General features: G+C 50.3%; 1 protein-coding gene across 2 annotated transcripts in view; it reads right to left on the reverse strand.

Moving 5' to 3' along the window:
• CACNA2D2 (calcium voltage-gated channel auxiliary subunit alpha2delta 2) overlaps window positions 1–19232 on the reverse strand; it is a 423565-nt gene that overhangs the window by 145655 nt on the left and 258678 nt on the right. For both annotated transcript variants that reach the window (XM_063941375.1, XM_063941374.1), the window contains exons 5-9: window positions 11889–11933; window positions 10293–10431; window positions 8964–9095; window positions 8815–8872; window positions 1667–1717 (exon numbers count right to left, since the gene is read on the reverse strand). In XM_063941375.1, coding sequence (XP_063797445.1) covers window positions 1667–1717; window positions 8815–8872; window positions 8964–9095; window positions 10293–10431; window positions 11889–11933 — 425 coding nt within the window. The remainder of the gene's footprint in view (window positions 1–1666; window positions 1718–8814; window positions 8873–8963; window positions 9096–10292; window positions 10432–11888; window positions 11934–19232) is intronic.

Genomic DNA, 19232 nt, shown 5'->3' on the forward strand with positions numbered 1-19232 from the left:
ACATACTGCACTACAGCTGCACCATAGCTACACACTGCACTATAGCACAGCTGCACCATAGCTACATACTGCACTACAGCACAGCTGCACCATAGCTACATACTGCACTTCAGCACAGCTGCATCAGAGCTACATACTGCACTACAGCACAGCTGTACCATAGCTACACACTGCACTACAGCACAGCTGCACCATAGCTACATACTACACTACAGCACAGCTGCACCATAGCTACATACTGCACTACAGCTGCACCATAGCTACATACTGCACTACAGCTACATACTGCACCACAGCTACATACTGCACTACAGCTGCACCATAGCTACATACTGCACTACAGCACCAAAGCTACATACTGCACTACAGCACAGCTGAACCACAGCTACATACTACACTAAAGCACAGCTGCACCATAGCTACATACTGCACTACAGCACAGCTGCACCATAGCTACATACTGCACTACAGCTACATACTGCACCACAGCTACATACTGCACTACAGCTGCACCATAGCTACATACTGCACTGCAGCACCAAAGCTACATACTGCACTACAGCACAGCTGAACTACAGCTACATACTACACTAAAGCACAGATGCACCATAGCTACATACTGCACTACAGCACAGCTGCACCATAGCTACATACTGCACTACAGCACAGATGCACCATAGCTACATACTGCACTACAGCTACATACTGCACCACAGCTACATACTGCACTACAGCACCAAAGCTACATACTGCACTACAGCACAGCTGAACCACAGCTACATACTACACTAAAGCACAGATGCACCATAGCTACATACTGCACTACAGCACAGCTGCACCATAGCTACATACTGCACTACAGCACAGCTGCACCATAGCTACATACTGCACTACAGCACAGATGCACCATAGCTACATACTGCAGTACAGCACAACTGCACCATAGCTACATACTGCACTATAGCACAGCTGCACCATAGCTACATACTGCACTACAGCTACATACTGCACCACAGCTACATACTGCACTACAGCACCAAAGCTACATACTGCACTACAGCACAGCTGAACCACAGCTACATACTACACTAAAGCATAGATGCACCATAGCTACATACTGCACTACAGCACAGCTGCACCATAGCTACATACTGCACTACAGCACAGCTGCACCATAGCTACATACTGCACTACAGCACAGATGCACCATAGCTACATACTGCAGTACAGCACAGCTGCACCATAGCTACATACTGCACTATAGCACAGCTGCACCATAGCTACATACTGCACTACAGCTACATACTGCACCACAGCTACATACTGCACTACAGCACCAAAGCTACATACTGCACTACAGCACAGCTGAACCACAGCTACATACTACACTAAAGCACAGATGCACCATAGCTACATACTGCACTACAGCACAGCTGCACCATAGCTACATACTGCACTACAGCACAGCTGCACCATAGCTACATACTGCACTACAGCACAGATGCACCATAGCTACATACTGCAGTACAGCACAGCTGCACCATAGCTACATACTGCACTATAGCACAGCTGCACCATAGCTACATACTACTACAGCCACACTGTAACCACATACAAGTCTAGAGATGGACACGTGACACAAAATACACACTGACCGCCTACTTACACATCCACTATTATCACCATGTCCTTGGGGGAGGAAGCGCCTTGGATGTACCTGAGAAACACAGATCATAGACAGTAACCAACACAGAAAGCATTAATGTACAGATACATGTCAGGGGATATTATAAGGTCTGTGATACAGATTAAAGGTCAGGACAGGTCTTGTAGTAGTACAAGCATGGTCCATTAATTGCGCCACTAAGACTACCACCTTATCAGTAAGAACGCTAATGTTATTTGTGGGCGGACAGCCCTGGTGGCCACCTGGACAATGGCGGCCGTGGCACTGAAGGAGTTAACCCCTAGTGCCCGGCGCCATTAGGAGGACAATAGGCGCTTGGCATCACCATTAAACGTACTTACAGCGCTGGGCCCGGACTGTTTAAAAATATGTTTAATGATGTGTTTTAACATGTCATATGTAGTGCTCTGTGCACAGTTATAGGATAGTTAAGATGTGGTCACCTGTATTTTAAAGGGAAAATGCACTTACTATATCTGTCTGAATAAGGATCTCCTATCTTCTGTGACTAGGAAATGGCATGCTAATTGCCTCTGCTAGCAGAGGTGTGAATGACAATACCTTTTTGATGTTGGACAGTGCGCGGCAGGTAAAGGCTGGGAGTGTGAGTTCTTTAGAGAACGAAGTTAATCACGGGGGGATTTCCTTATTACATATATACAGTGGTATGGGGAATGGTAAGGGTATGGAGACCTGTATTTATTTATGTAGCTGGTTTCATTGATATACGAATCCTGAATGGTAGATGCAGGAAGGAATACCATTTGTTTGGGAAATCAAATACAAACCGTATTTTGAAGTTATGTGATAAATAGTGAATGTTAAACTGCCAGGTGGTAAAGGATGGAGTTTAAGATGACACCAAACTTTGTGTGTGACAGGAAGGAGGAAATTGCTTCATGCACTTATATCCTTTTAAAATGTAATTTATATTTTGTAAGTTATCCTGATTGGATGGAAAGGACTCAGGGGGAAACTACCCACTGAGATGCATTGTGGTATAACTGTATAAAAAGAGGAGGCCTGTGAGCTTCTGAGTGTATTATACCAGTTTCATTCTGCTGTAACATCTGCTGTATTGCTGAGCCTTTCTGAAGGCTGTATTTAGCATTAAACATCATCTGCCTCAAGACGACCGCTTCATCTTGTGACCTGCAGGACTAGGCGAAACCTAGCCCCGTTCTCCTCCTGCCCAGGGTGTAACCAGCATCTCCAAGCTCCGCCTTCGGCCTGCTACCTTGGGAAAGCAACGTTTGGGGATTCGTCAACACCACACAGGTGTGGTAAGGCGGCGTGTCGACGTATACAGAGCAGAACCGTGGTTCCAAACGCCACGGCAGTTTAGGAGTTTGGTGGTGGCAGCGTAAACCCGCCCACTGTGCAGTGGGTGGAGTCAGTAATAGGCGGTTACTGACGGTAAGCGGGAATCCCCTATGTGGCCAGGTCCCGTGTGACCTAAACATCCATTCTGTGTACTGGGGACGAGACGCGAAAGAGGTGAGGGCTTTCGTACGGCACCGTCCGGTCACAGTATTAATGACATGGAAACATACACAGCCAGTATTATCACCTAGAGATAGTGGACACGGCCGGTATTATCACCCAGAGATGGCGGACACGGCCGGTATTATCACCCAGAGATAGTGGACACGGCCGGTATTATCACCCAGAGATAGTGGACACGGCCGGTATTATCACCCAGAGATGGCGGATACGGCCGGTGTTATCACCCAGAGATGGCGGGGACAGCCGGTATTATCACCCAGAGATGGCGGAGACAGCCAGTATTATCACCCAGAGATAGTGGACACGGCCGGTATTATCACCCAGAGATGGCGGACACGGCCGGTATTATCAACCAGAGATGTCGGAGACAGCCGGTATTATCACCCAGAGATGGCGGACACAGCCGGTTTTATCACCCAGAGATGGCGGACACGGCCGATGTTATCACAAAGAGATGGTGGACACGACCGGTGTTATCACCCAGAGATGGTGGACACGGCCGGTATTATCACCCAGAGATGGTGGACACGGCCGGTATTATCACCCAGAGATGGTGGACACGGCCGGTGTTATCACCCAGAGATGGCGGACACGGCCGGTGTTATCACCCAGAGATGGTGGACACGGCCGGTATTATCACCCAGAGATGGTGGACACGGCCGGTATTATCACACAGAGATAGCGGACACGGCCGGTATCATCACCCAGAGATGGCGGACACGGCCGGTATTATCACCCAGAGATGGCGGACACGGCCGGTGTTATCACCCAGAGATGGCGGGGACAGCCGGTATTATCACCCAGAGATGGTGGACACGGCCAGTATTATCACCCAGAGATAGTGGACACGGCCGGTGTTATCACCCAGAGATGGCGGAGACAGCCAGTATTATCACCCAGAGATAGTGGACACGGCCGGTATTGTCACCCAGAGATAGTGGACACGGCCGGTATTATCACCCAGAGATGGTGGACACGGCCGGTATTATCACCCAGAGATGGTGGACACGGCCGGTGTTATTACCCAGAGATGGCGGACACGGCCGGTGTTATCACCCAGAGATGGTGGACACGGCCGGTGTTATCACCCAGAGATGGTGGACACGGCCGGTATTATCACCCAGAGATGGTGGACACGGCCGGTATTATCACCCAGAGATGGTGGACACGGCCGGTTTTATCACCCAGAGATGGCGGACACGGCCGGTGTTATCACCCAGAGATGGCGGACACGGCCGGTGTTATCACCCAGAGATGGTGGACACGGCCGGTATTATCACCCAGAGATGGTGGACATGGCCGGTATTATCACACAGAGATAGCGGACACGGCCGGTATCATCACCCAGAGATGGCGGACACGGCCGGTATTATCACCCAGAGATGGCGGACACGGCCGGTGTTATCACCCAGAGATGGCGGGGACAGCCGGTATTATCACCCAGAGATGGTGGACACGGCCAGTATTATCACCCAGAGATAGTGGACACGGCCGGTGTTATCACCCAGAGATGGCGGAGACAGCCAGTATTATCACCCAGAGATAGTGGACACGGCCGGTATTGTCACCCAGAGATAGTGGACACGGCCGGTATTATCACCCAGAGATGGTGGACACGGCCAGTATTATCACCCAGAGATGGTGGACACGGCCGGTGTTATCACCCAGAGATGGTGGACACGGCCGGTGTTATCACCCAGAGATGGTGGACACGGCCGGTATTATCACCCAGAGATAGTGGACACGGCCGGTATTATCACCCAGAGATGGCGGAAACAGCCAGTATTATCACCCATAGATAGTGGACACGGCCGGTATTATCACCCAGAGATGGCGGAGACAGCCAGTATTATCACCCAGAGATAGTGGACACGGCCGGTATTATCACCCAGAGATGGTGGACACGGCCGGTATTATCACCCGAGATGGTGGACACAGCCGGTATTATCACCCAGAGATGGTGGACACGGCCGGTATTATCACCCAGAGATGGTGGACACAGCCGGTATTATCACCCAGAGATGGTGGACAAGGCCGGTATTATCACCCAGAGATGGTGGACACGGCCGGTATTATCACTCAGAGATGGCGGAGACGGCCGGTGTTATCACCCAGAGATGGCGGAGACAGCCGGTATTATCACCCAGAGATGGTGGACACGGCCGGTGTTATCACCCAGAGATGGTGGACACGGCCGGTATTATCACCCAGAGATGGTGGACACGGCCGGTATTATCACCCAGAGATGGTGGACACGGCCGGTATTATCACCCAAAACTAGTTGCAGTGAACGGTATATTACATATAAATAATATTGGATCGGATCTCTCAGAAAGTAACATTTGGGGCCTGATTACAACCACATAACGATGGAGGACGCACATCGGGCTAGAAACCGGTGGTACTCCTATTCCTTTGTTACGACTGGAAGTTTTGTTTGCGGCATTTACCCGAATCATCTCTCTCCAGGTCCGGCCATCAGGCGTATAAGTGGCTCTGAGGCTTTCATTAATTACTGTCATTCAGGAGATAATAACCTGACGGTGACCGCAGGGTTCCAGTGTCACGCACAGAGTGCAGCGCTATGGACGGATACCAATCACACTGAGCACTCACCGAGGCCAGGTCACTCAGGGCGTGATCAGAGTGGACGCCATGGCGATGTTCTCACTCCGCGCATGTGTCCGAGGCACATACCGCACTATGGCGCAGATGGAGAGGAATGCAGAGAGATGTTCAGTGGGCATTCCTGGGAGGAAATGGGGGTGGCTAGCCGGACGCGGGTGTGTCATGGAACGCAACTAGACGCAGTTACCCTGACGCAGGAGGCCGTGATTAGACAGCGTAACCACGCCTGCCATAGGGCTGCTGCAGTCGTCCATGCTGCGACCGATAATGGAACGATGGCACGCCTTAGTGTTCCCTGAGATGAAATAGCGCCGCTGCCAGTGGACGCCACAATAGGCTGAGAATCGGTCGCGGTATTAGCATAAAGACGCTATTGCGACCTGTCTGCGTATACCTCTAAATCAGACCATTAATGTGTGATACATCTGACTGCGCCTGAGCTGCCATGACCCTCCCAACGAGCGCCACTAAGTATTATTATTATTATGTGTCTGTACTAAGGACCTCATTCAGTAAGGATTGCAAAATTTACAAATTGCAATCCGGCCGATTATCGAACAACTGCGCACGCGCTAGCAAAAATAGCGACAGAAAATGCGTACACACTGTGATCGCAATGAGGCCGCTGTTTAACTGACAGGAAGTCAGCGTTTGTGGGTGTGTGTGAAAAAACGCAGGAGCCCAGTCGTTTTTAAGGAGGGCGATGACCGCTTCCAGCCTCTGACATCAACGATGACCGCTTCCAGCCTCTGACGTCAGCGATGACCGATTCCAGCCTCTGACGTCAGCGATGACCGATTCCAGCCTCTGACGTCAGCGATGACCGATTCCAGCCTCTGACGTCAGCGATGACCGATTCCAGCCTCTGACTTCAGCGATGACCGCTTCCAGCCTCTGACTTCAGCGATGACCGCTTCCAGCCTCTGACTTCAGCGATGACCGCTTCCAGCCTCTGACATCAGCGATGACCGCTTCCAGCCTCTGACATCAGCGATGAGCGCTTCCAGCCTCTGACGTCAGCGATGACCGCTTCCAGCCTCTGACGTCAGCGATGACCGCTTCCAGCCTCTGACATCAGCGATGACCGCTTCCAGCCTCTGACTTCAGCGATGACCGCTTCCAGCCTCTGACATCAGCGATGACCGCTTCCAGCCTCTGACGTCAGCGATGACCGCTTCCAGACTCTGACGTCAGCGATGACCGCTTCCAGCCTCTGACATCAGCGATGACCGCTTCCAGCCTCTGACATCAGCGATGACCGCTTCCAGCCTCTGACATCAGCGATGACCGCTTCCAGCCTCTGACATCAGCGATGACCGCTTCCAGACTCTGACGTCAGCGATGACCGCTTCCAGCCTCTGACATCAGCGATGACCGCTTCCAGACTCTGACGTCAGCGATGACCGCTTCCAGCCTCTGACATCAGCGATGACCGCTTCCAGACTCTGACGTCAGCGATGACCGCTTCCAGCCTCTGACATCAGCGATGACCGCTTCCAGACTCTGACGTCAGCGATGACCGCTTCCAGCCTCTGACATCAGCGATGACCGCTTCCAGCCTCTGACATCAGCGATGACCGCTTCCAGACTCTGACGTCAGCGATGACCGCTTCCAGCCTCTGACATCAGCGATGACCGCTTCCAGACTCTGACGTCAGCGATGACCGCTTCCAGCCTCTGACATCAGCGATGACCGCTTCCAGACTCTGACGTCAGCGATGACCGCTTCCAGCCTCTGACATCAGCGATGACCGCTTCCAGCCTCTGACATCAGCGATGACCGCTTCCAGACTCTGACGTCAGCGATGACCGCTTCCAGCCTCTGACATCAGCGATGACCGCTTCCAAACTCTGACATCAGCGATGACCGCTTCCAGACTCTGACGTCAGCGATGACCGCTTCCAGCCTCTGACATCAGCGATGACCGCTTCCAGCCTCTGACATCAGCGATGACCGCTTCCAGACTCTGACGTCAGCGATGACCGCTTCCAGCCTCTGACATCAGCGATGACCGCTTCCAGACTCTGACGTCAGCGATGACCGCTTCCAGCCTCTGACATCAGCGATGACCGCTTCCAGCCTCTGACATCAGCGATGACCGCTTCCAGACTCTGACGTGAGCGATGACCGCTTCCAGCCTCTGACATCAGCGATGACCGCTTCCAGACTCTGACGTCAGCGATGACCGCTTCCAGCCTCTGACATCAGCGATGACCGCTTCCAGCCTCTGACATCAGCGATGACCGCTTCCAGCCTCTGACTTCAGCGATGACCGCTTCCAGCCTCTGACATCAGCGATGACCGCTTCCAGACTCTTGTTCAGCAAAAATTGTGGATGAAGTTGCCTGGCGCAGATAGGAAAAATCTTCGATGTTCCGGTAATTGCGTATGGTTTTACCATCAGCCGCATATTACCATGCATTCGCAATTCCTGCTATGGGTGTTTTTTCTGCAATATCTGGGCGGCGACTATCTGATCACAGAAATGGCAATCCTTACTGAATGAGGTCCTAAGAACACACAATCACAGCACACACGCGCACACACACACACAATCACTGCACGCACACACGCGCGCACACACACAATCACTGCACGCACACACGCGCACACACACACACACACACACACGGAGCTTCCAGGTGTCTGTGGTGTTATTTTAGGCAGTTTCCAGTGGTGATGATGCGTGAAATGAGGTGAGGGAAAGGAGAGAGAGGGGGGGGGGGGGAGCGGAGGGGGAGAGAGAGAGAGAGAGAGAGAGAGAGAGAGAGAGAGAGAGAGAGAGAGAGGGGGAAAAGAGAGTGAGGGGTAGAGAAAGGGAAAGAGCGAAGCACACAGAGGAAAAGAGACAGAGAGGGGGGAGAGAGAGGAGGGGGTTCATACTACACTAGAGCGCAGCTGCCCCATAGCTACATAACCATGAGACAGCCACTTACAATGGTAAACGTTCATCGTCCTGCATGACACGGGCACACCCTCCTGCTGTACTTACCACGGCCTCCTGCGCACGTCATACAAGTCGATCTTGCTGGGTGCCCTCCAGGGGGTGGCTGCGTAGACAGATGACACGGTTAGGGTCTACTCAGCCCCGCGGTGGGGCGTTATCTACCCTCCTCCCCTGTGCTGAGCGCGGCACTGTACCTGGGTAATATCGGGTCACACCGGTGGCACTGCCAAACACCTGCCACAGCAACGTGGGGTCCTCCTGGCGGTTCTGGATGAAGACGTTTTCCAAGGCATCAGTCCAGTTGAGCTCATTGAGAATGACCGTGGCTGGGGAGAGAGGGGTCACAGCAGGGGGGGGACAGGGGTCAGCAGGGAGTGACTGGGGGGGTCAGCAGAGAGTAACGGGGGTCTGCGGAGGGATCATTGCTCAAAGGAAATGACAAGGACCGGGAGAGAAAAGCGACAGCATTCAGGAGGGGGCAGCCGGGGAAGGGAGAGCGATATTTGGGGGGGTCACATTTGGTAGGTTGACTGGATACTTTCAGACGCAGAATGAACCTGAACTAATTGCTTACATGTGATTAATTACACCCGCTAACAGCTCGTTAGCTGCTTCCAGCACACAGAGCACTTAGCACCTCGACGTCTAACACCCTGATCACTTAGCACAGTGTGAAATCGCTTGTTAGCAGCAAAGCGCAGTCAGAGACCCCCGAACGTCTCGTTCTCCGATCAGGGCAGACCCCTGGGACCCCAGCTGCAGACACCGCTCCACAATGTTCCTTCACAGCCCCTTCCTACAGCTCCCCATTAATCAGAGAGCCTGCGGTCCTCCAGCTGCTGCCGAACTACAGCTCCCAGCATGCCACTGGTTGGCAGCTGCAGCGCCACGTGAGACTAAGAGCAACGAGTCGCCGTAAATTATTCTAGCGACGGAGAAACGTTATTTCACTTCTCCAGAACCTCAGCTCAGTAACATTATTCACTGCCTCCCCCCCCCCACTCACATATAGGTTTCCCGCAGCCTCTCTTATAGATCCATAGGAAGCCTTTCTATATCGTCCTCTACGGCTCCATCTCCCCAATCTGCTGCTGCACCTACTCTCATTAACATTTAATAGGTAAAGATCATTATCAACGTCTTGGATTTTCGTACTGCTAATTAGAAGGGAAAAAAAGAAACCTTAATGTGTGCCAATATATCATTTAAATGGATGGTGGCGTGTGGTAATCCCCTGTTGCCGCTGGTTACATGCAGAATTCCTCACTCTACAAAAATAAAGATAAAAGAGGCGACAGCGCCACCTGCAGGATGAGACGTGACATTACACCCTATACTGATACCCCTGGGGAGACTGAACGCTGCATGCAGCACAGAGAAATCAGCATTTTAATCAGCGTACAGGTGATGTTTTTGAATGCTATAAGTGTCTCGGCTATACAGCACATATAAATCGATAGTTCCTGCTTCTTTGGGGGGTTCTGCAGCATAGTCTCGGGGCATTTGGGGTGTTGTATACTCACAGCCCTTGTAGATGTCGGTGGGGATCTGCACCGCCGTGTAGGAATAATTCACCTTGGTCTTGAAATTCGGATCATCCGTGAAATCCAGCTTGAGGGAGTGTGAGGGCTCAATCGGCTCATCCTCTCCCTCCGGGTCGTCCTGGGAAAACCGGGGGGGGGGGGGGGGGGGACAGTGACACAGAGACACGGGTGGGGAGGCAGGTACGGGAAACACCACAAAACACACACAGACTGGGATCTATGTACTAAGCCTGGGAGAGATATAAAGGTGGACGGAGATAAAGTACCAGCCAATCAGCTCCTAACTGTCACGTTACAGGCTGGGTTTGAGAAAATGACAGGAACGACAGGAGCTGATTGGTTGGTAGTTTATCTCTCCGCTTTGTCACTCTCCAAGGCTTTAGTACATCTGCCCCTAAATGTTTATTTCTGTGTTTTATATTGAGAATCAGTAAATTCTGTTCTGTGTGGATGAGGCTGAGGTCAGAGCGACAGGTTCTGAACAAGGGTAAGATGAAGCTTTGTGGGAGCTGGTTGGCTGCTACTTTATCTCTCTCCACGGCTTAGTACATTGGGGGTCATTCCGAGTTGATCGCTAGCTGCCGTTGTTCGCCGCACAGCGATCAGTGAAAAAAAAATGGCTAATCTGCGCATGCGTATGCACCGCAATGCGCACGCGCGACGTACGGGTACAAAGTCCTTTGTGGTTTTGCACAGGTTCTAGCAAAGCTTTCAGTCGCACGGCACAACGCAAGAAGGTTGACATGAAGTGGGCGTTTCTGGGTGTCAACCAACCGTTTTTAGGGAGTGCTTAGAAAAACGCAGGCGTTTCGGGGAAAAACGCAGGTGTGGCTGGGCGGGTGTGTGACGTCAAAAGCCGTCCCTCCATCGTTAGAATCAACGCACACGAAGAGTAAGTTCAGGGCTGGTCTTGTTTTGCACAAAATGATTTTGCAGGCGCTCTGCTGCACAAGTGTTCGCACTTCTGCAAAGCGAAAATACACTCCCCGGTGGGCGGCGACAATGCGTTTGCACGGCTGCTAAATACTGCTAGCGAGCGATCAACTCGGAATGACCCCCATAGACCCCAGAGCGTCATATGAAGGCTGAAGCACATCATGGCCCTGGCAGCACCTGTAGAGGAGCGGCTGGAGGGCAGGAATGTAGAAATGAGATAAATTGGGAGGAGGTGGCGCATTATGTCCCCGACTTACAGGGACCATATTTGTTCCGCCATTTACACTGTGGTTGGGAAGTGAATACTCTTTCCCCGCAATGAGGAATGTGATATAATAACCGCATGCGAGTAATACAGCCCTGGTGTCTCCGCACTCTCGCGGCTCATGGGAAAAAACTTGACCGTAATGAAGGGAGTGGCTGTAAAGTTGAAGGACGTCAGAGTCTGATGTGACAAAGAGCCTGTTGGGCAGTGCACCATGTCAGATTATTCCTACGTTCAGCACGCCTAGCCTGCGGAGGCCGCTCACGAGGGCGGACAGCAGGCACCATGAAGTGCGCTGGGAAAACATTTAGGGATGAGGGGTGCACTAAGAATAGCTGCAGAAGAGGAGCCGGGGGGGGGGACCTAATACTCACATATTCCGTGTCAGCCTTGGAGTCATAATACTCAATGTCTTCTTCCTAGAATAACAGGACACAAGAGAGGACATTGGATGAGAGCTGTACACAGCACCCGGAACACACACAATGTACACAACAGTGCGCTACACAACAACAGTGCGCTGACAATACTGTAACACACCATACTCTGCACAGAGCGGGTATACAGACTATTATATACAGGGACAGAGAATAACAGGACACAAGAGAGGACACTGGATGAGAGCTGTACACAGCACCCGGAACACACACAATGTACACAACAGTGCGCTACACAACAACAGTGCGCTGACACTACTGTACACACCATACTCTGCACAGAGCGGGTATACAGACTACTATATACAGGGACAGAGAATAACAGGACACAAGAGAGGACACTGGATGAGAGCTGCACACAGCACCCGGAACATACACAATGTACACAACAGTGCGCTACACAACAACAGTGCGCTGACACTACTGTAACACACCATACCCTGCACAGAACGGGTATACAGACTATTATATACAGGGACAGAGAATAACAGGACACAAGAGAGGACACTGGATGAGAGCTGTACACAGCACCCGGAACATACACCAATATACACAACAGTGCGCTACACAACAACAGTGCGCTGGTACTACTGTAACACACCATACCCTGCACAGAGCGGGTATACAGACTATTATATACAGGGACAGAGAATAACAGGACACAAGAGAGGACACTGGATGAGAGCTGTAAACAGCACCCGGAACATACACCAATATACACAACAGTGCACTACACAACAACAGTGCGCTGGCACTACTGTAACACACCATACCCTGCACAGAGCGGGTATACAGACTATTATATACAGGGACAGAGAATAACAGGACACAATAGAGGACACTGGATAAGAGCTGTACACAGCATCCGTAACACACACAATGTACACAACAACAGTGCGTTGACATTACTGTAACACACCATGCCCTGCACAGAGCAGGTATACAGACAATTATATACAGGGACAGAGAAAAACAGGACACAAGAGAGGACACTGGATGAGAGCTGTACACAGCACTGGAACATACACCCATGTACACAACAGTGTGCTACACAACAACAGTGCGCTGACACTACTGTAACACACCATACCCTGCACAGAGTGGGTATACAGACTACTATACACAGGGACAGAGAATAACAGGACACAAGAGAGGACACTGGATGAGAGCTGTACACAGCACCCGGAACATACACAATGTACACAACAACAGTGCGCTGACACTACTCTAACACACCATACTCTGCACAGAACGGGTATACAGACTATTATATACAGGGACAGAGAATAACAGGACACAAGAGAGGACACTGGATGAGAGCTGTACACAGCACCCGGAACATACACCCATGTACACAACAGTGCGCTATACAACAACAGTGCGCTGACGCTACTGTAACACACCATACCCTGCACAGAGCGGGTATACAGACTATTATATACAGGGACAGAGAATAACAGGACACAAGAGAGGACACTGGATGAGAGCTGCACACAGTACCCGGAACATACACCAATATACACAACAGTGCGCTACACAACACTGCGCTGACACTACTGTAACACATCATACTCTGCAGAGAGCGGGTATACACACTATTATATACAGGGACAGAGAATAACAGGACACAAGAGAGGACACTGGATGAGAGCTGTACACAGCACCCGGAACATACACACATGTACACAACAGTACGCTACACAACAACAGTGCGCTGACACTACTGTAACACACCATACCCCGCACAGAGCGGGTATACAGACTATTATATACAGGGACAGAGAATAACAGGACACAAGAGAGGACACTGGATGAGAGCTGTACACAGCATCCGTAACACACACAATGTACACAACAACAGTGCACTGACATTACTGTAACACACCATGCCCTGCACAGAGCAGGTATACAGACTATTATATACAGGGACAGAGAAAAACAGGACACAAGAGAGGACACTGGATGAGAGCTGTACACAGCACCCGCAACATACACCCATGTACACAACAACAGTGCGCTACACAACACTGCGCTGACACTACTGTAACACATCATACTCTGCAGAGAGCGGGTATACACACTATTATATACAGGGACAGAGAATAACAGGACACAAGAGAGGACACTGGATGAGAGCTGTACACAGCACCCGGAACATACACCCATGTACACAACAGTGCGCTACACAACAACAGTGCGCTGACACTACTGTAACACACCATACCCCGCACAGAGCGGGTATACAGACTATTATATACAGGGACAGAGAATAACAGGACACAAGAGAGGACACTGGATGAGAGCTGTACACAGCATCCGTAACACACACAATGTACACAACAACAGTGCGCTGACATTACTGTAACACACCATGCCCTGCACAGAGCAGGTATACAGACTATTATATACAGGGACAGAGAAAAACAGGACACAAGAGAGGACACTGGATGAGAGCTGTACACAGCACCCGCAACATACACCCATGTACACAACAACAGTGCGCTACACAACACTGCGCTGACACTACTGTAACACATCATACCCTGCAGAGAGTGGGTATACAGACTCTTATATACAGGGACAGAGAATAACAAGACACAAGAGAGGACACTGGATGAGAGCTGTACACAGCACCCGGAACATACACCCATGTACACAACAGTGCGCTACACAACAACAGTGCGCTGACACTTCTGTAACACACCATACCCTGCACAGAGCGGGTATACAGACTATTATATACAGGGACAGAGAATAACAGGACACAAGAGAGGACACTGGATGAGAGCTGTACACAGCACCCGGAACATACACAATATACACAACAACAGTGCGCTGACACTACTCTAACACACCATACTCTGCACAGAACGGGTATACAGACTATTATATACAGGGACAGAGAATAACAGGACACAAGAGAGGACACTGGATGAGAGCTGTACACAGCACCCGGAACATACACAATGTACACAACAGTGCGCTACACAACAACAGTGCGCTGACACTACTGTACCACACCATACCCTGCACAGGGCGGGTATATAGACTATTATATACAGGGACAGAGAATAACAGGACACAAGAGAGGACACTGGATGAGAGCTGTACGCAGCACCCGGAACATACACCCATGTACACCACAACAGTGCGCTACAAAACACTGCGCTGACACTACTGTAACACATCATACTCTGCAGAGAGCGGTATACAGACTATTATATACAGGGACAGAGAATAACAGGACACAAGAGAGGACACTGGATGAGAGCTGTACACATCACCCGGAACATACACAATGTACACAACAACAGTGCGCTACACAACAGTGCGCTGACACAACTGTAACACACCATACCCTGCACAGAGCGGGTATACAGACTATTATATACAGGGACAGAGAATAACAGGACACAAGAGAGGACACTGGATGAGAGCTGTAAACAGCACCTGGAACATACACCCATGTACACAACAGTGCGCTACACAACAACAGTGCGCTGACACTACTGTAACACACCATACCCTGCACAGAGCGGCTATACAGACTATTATATACAGGGACAGAGAATAACAGGACACAAGAGAGGACACTGAATGAGAGCTGTACACAGCACCCAGAACATCCAAGATGTACACAACAGTGCGCTAAACAACACTGTGCTGACACTACTGTAACACATCATACTCTGCAGAGAGCGGGTATACAGACTATTATATACAGGGACAGAGAATAACAGGACACAAGAGAGGACACTGGATGAGAGCTGTAAACAGCACCTGGAACATACACCCATGTACACAACAGTGAGCAACACAACAACAGTGCGCTGACACTACTGTAACACACCATACCCTGCAGAGAGCGGGTATACAGACTATTATATACAGGGACAGAGAATAACAGGACACAAGAGAGGACACTGGATGAGAGCTGTACACAGCACCCGGAACATACACCCATGTACACAACAACAGTGCGCCACACAACACTGCGTTGACACTACTGTAACACATCATACTCTGCAGAGAGCGGGTATACAGACTATTATATACAGGGACAGAGAACAACAGGACACAAGAGAGGACACTGGATGAGAGCTGTACACAGCACCCGGAACATACACAATGTACACAACAGTGCGCTACAAAACACTGCGCTGACACTACTGTAACACATCATACTCTGCAGAGAGCGGGTATACAGACTATTATATACAGGGACAGAGAATAACAGGACACAAGAGAGGACACTGGATGAGAGCTGTACACAGCACCCGGAACATACACCAATATACACAACAGTGCGCTAAACAACACTGTGCTAACACTACTGTAACACATCATACTCTGCACAGAGCGGGTATACAGACTATTATATACAGGGACAGAGAATAACAGGACACAAGAGAGGACACTGGATGAGAGCTGTACACAGCACCCGGAACATACACAATGTACACAAACACAGTGCGCTGACACTACTCTAACACACCATACTCTGCACAGAACGGGTATACAGACTATTATATACAGGGACAGAGAATAACAGGACACAAGAGAGGACACTGGATGAGAGCTGTACACAGCACCCGGAACATACACAATGTACACAACAGTGCGCTACACAACAACAGTGCGCTGACACTACTGTACCACACCATACCCTGCACAGAGCGGGTATACAGACTATTATATACAGGGACAGAGAATAACAGGACACAAGAGAGCACACTGGATGAGAGCTGTACACAGCACCCGGAACATACACCCATGTACACAACAACAGTGCGCTACACAACACTTCGCTGACACTACTGTAACACATCATACTCTGCAGAGAGCGGGTATACAGACTATTATATACAGGGACAGAGAATAACAGGACACAAGATAGGACACTGGATGAGAGCTGTACACAGCACCCGGAACATACACCCATGTACACAACAGTGCGCTACAAAACACTGCGCTGACACTACTGTAACACATCATACTCTGCAGAGAGCGGTATACAGACTATTATATACAGGGACAGAGAATAACAGGACACAAGAGAGGACACTGGATGAGAGCTGTACACATCACCCGGAATATACACAATGTACACAACAACAGTGCGCTACACAACAGTGCGCTGACACAACTGTAACACATCATACTCTGCACAGAGCGGATATACAGACTATTATATACAGGGACAGAGAATAACAGGACACAAGAAAGGACACTGGATGAGAGCTGTACACAGCACCCGGATATACACAATGTACACAACAACAGTGTGTTGACACTACTGTAACACACCATACCCTGCAGAGAGCGGGTACATATACTGTACTATTATATACAGGGAGAGAGAGATAAGACGCCCATTTACAGGGACACACGCCCGTGGTGCGCACTTACACAAAGAGAGATCTCATTACTTGGCACACGCTTACAGGACAGACATGTTTGCAGACAGGCACATAATATGAAAGTAGGGTGCACACAAGTATATTACTATAATGACCAGCCATTATAAAATATATACATATATATAAACAAACACACAGTATTACTATAATGAGCAGCCATTACATATACTGTATAAACACACAGTATTACTATAATGAGCAGCCATTTTATATATATATATATATATATATATATATTACTATAATGACCAGCCATTACCTATATAAACACACAGTATTACTATAATAACCAGCCATTACCTATATAAACACACAGTATTACTATAATGACCAGCAATTTTATATATATATATATATATATATATATATATATACACATACACACAGTATTACTATAATGACCAGTAATGTAATAGGGCGCTCTCACACAGGTGTATATCAGTGGTGGCAGGTGGGTGTATGGTGGAACTGGGATGTAATGGGGCGCTCTCACACAGGTGTATATCAGTGGGGGCAGGTGGGCGTATGGCGGAACTGGGATGTAATGGGGCGCTGTCACGCAGGTGTATATCAGTGGGGGCAGGTGGGTGTATGGTATGTAATGGGGCGCTGTCACACAGGTGTATATCAGTGGGGGCAGGTGGGTGTATGGTGGAACTGGGATGTAATGGGGCGCTCTCACACAGGTGTATATCAGTGGGGGCAGGTGGGTGTATAGTGGAACTGGGATGTAATGGGGTGCTGTCACACAGGTGTATATCAGTGGGGGCAGGTGGGTGTATGGTGGAACTGGGATGTAATGGGGCGCTCTCACACAGGTGTATATCAGTGGGGGCAGGTGGGTGTATGGTGGGACTGGGATGTAATGGGCCGCTCTCACACAGGTGTATATCAGTGGGGGCAGGTGGGTGTATGGTGGAATTGGGATGTAATGGGGCGTTCTCACGCAGGTGTATATCAGTGGGGGCAGGTGGGTGTATGGTGGAACTGGGATGTAATGGGGCGCTGTCACACAGGTGTATATCAGTGGGGGCAGGTGGGTGTATGGTGGAACTGGGATGTAATGGGGCGCTGTCACGCAGGCATATATCAGTGGGGGCAGGTGGGTGTATGGTGGAACTGGGATGTAATGGGGCGCTGTCACACACGTGTATATCAGTGGGGGCAGGTGGGTGTATGGTGGAACTGGGATGTAATGGGGCGCTGTCACGCAGGTGTATATCAGTGGGGGCAGGTGGGTGTATGGTGGAATTGGGATGTAAAGGGGCGCTGTCACACAGGTGTATATCAGTGGGGGCAGGTGGGTGTATGGTGGAACTGGGATGTAATGGGGCGCTGTCACACAGGTGTATATCAGTGGGGGCAGGTGGGTGTATGGTGGAACTGGGATGTAATAGGGCGCTGTCACACAGGTGTATATCAGTGGGGGCAGGTGGGTGTATGGTGGAACTGGGATGTAATGGGGCGCTGTCACACAGGTTAATCTCAGTGGGGGCAGGTGGGTGTATGGTGGAACTGGAATGTAATGGGGCGCTCTCACACAGGTTAATCTCAGTGGGGGCAGGTGGGTGTATGGTGGAACTGGGATGTAATGGGGCGCTGTCACACAGGTGTATATCAGTGGGGGCAGGTGGGTGTATGGTGGAACTGGGATGTAATGGGGCGCTGTCACACAGGTGTATATCAGTGGGGGCAGGTGGGTGTATGGTGGAACTGGAATGTAATGGGGCGCTCTCACACAGGTTAATCTCAGTGGGGGCAGGTGGGTGTATGGTGGAACTGGGATGTAATGGGGCGCTGTCACACAGGTGTATATCAGTGGGGGCAGGTGGGTGTATGGGGGAACTGGGATGTAATGGGG

This window comes from Pseudophryne corroboree, chromosome 9, assembly GCF_028390025.1.
Source record: "Pseudophryne corroboree isolate aPseCor3 chromosome 9, aPseCor3.hap2, whole genome shotgun sequence".
NCBI lineage: Eukaryota > Metazoa > Chordata > Amphibia > Anura > Myobatrachidae > Pseudophryne > Pseudophryne corroboree.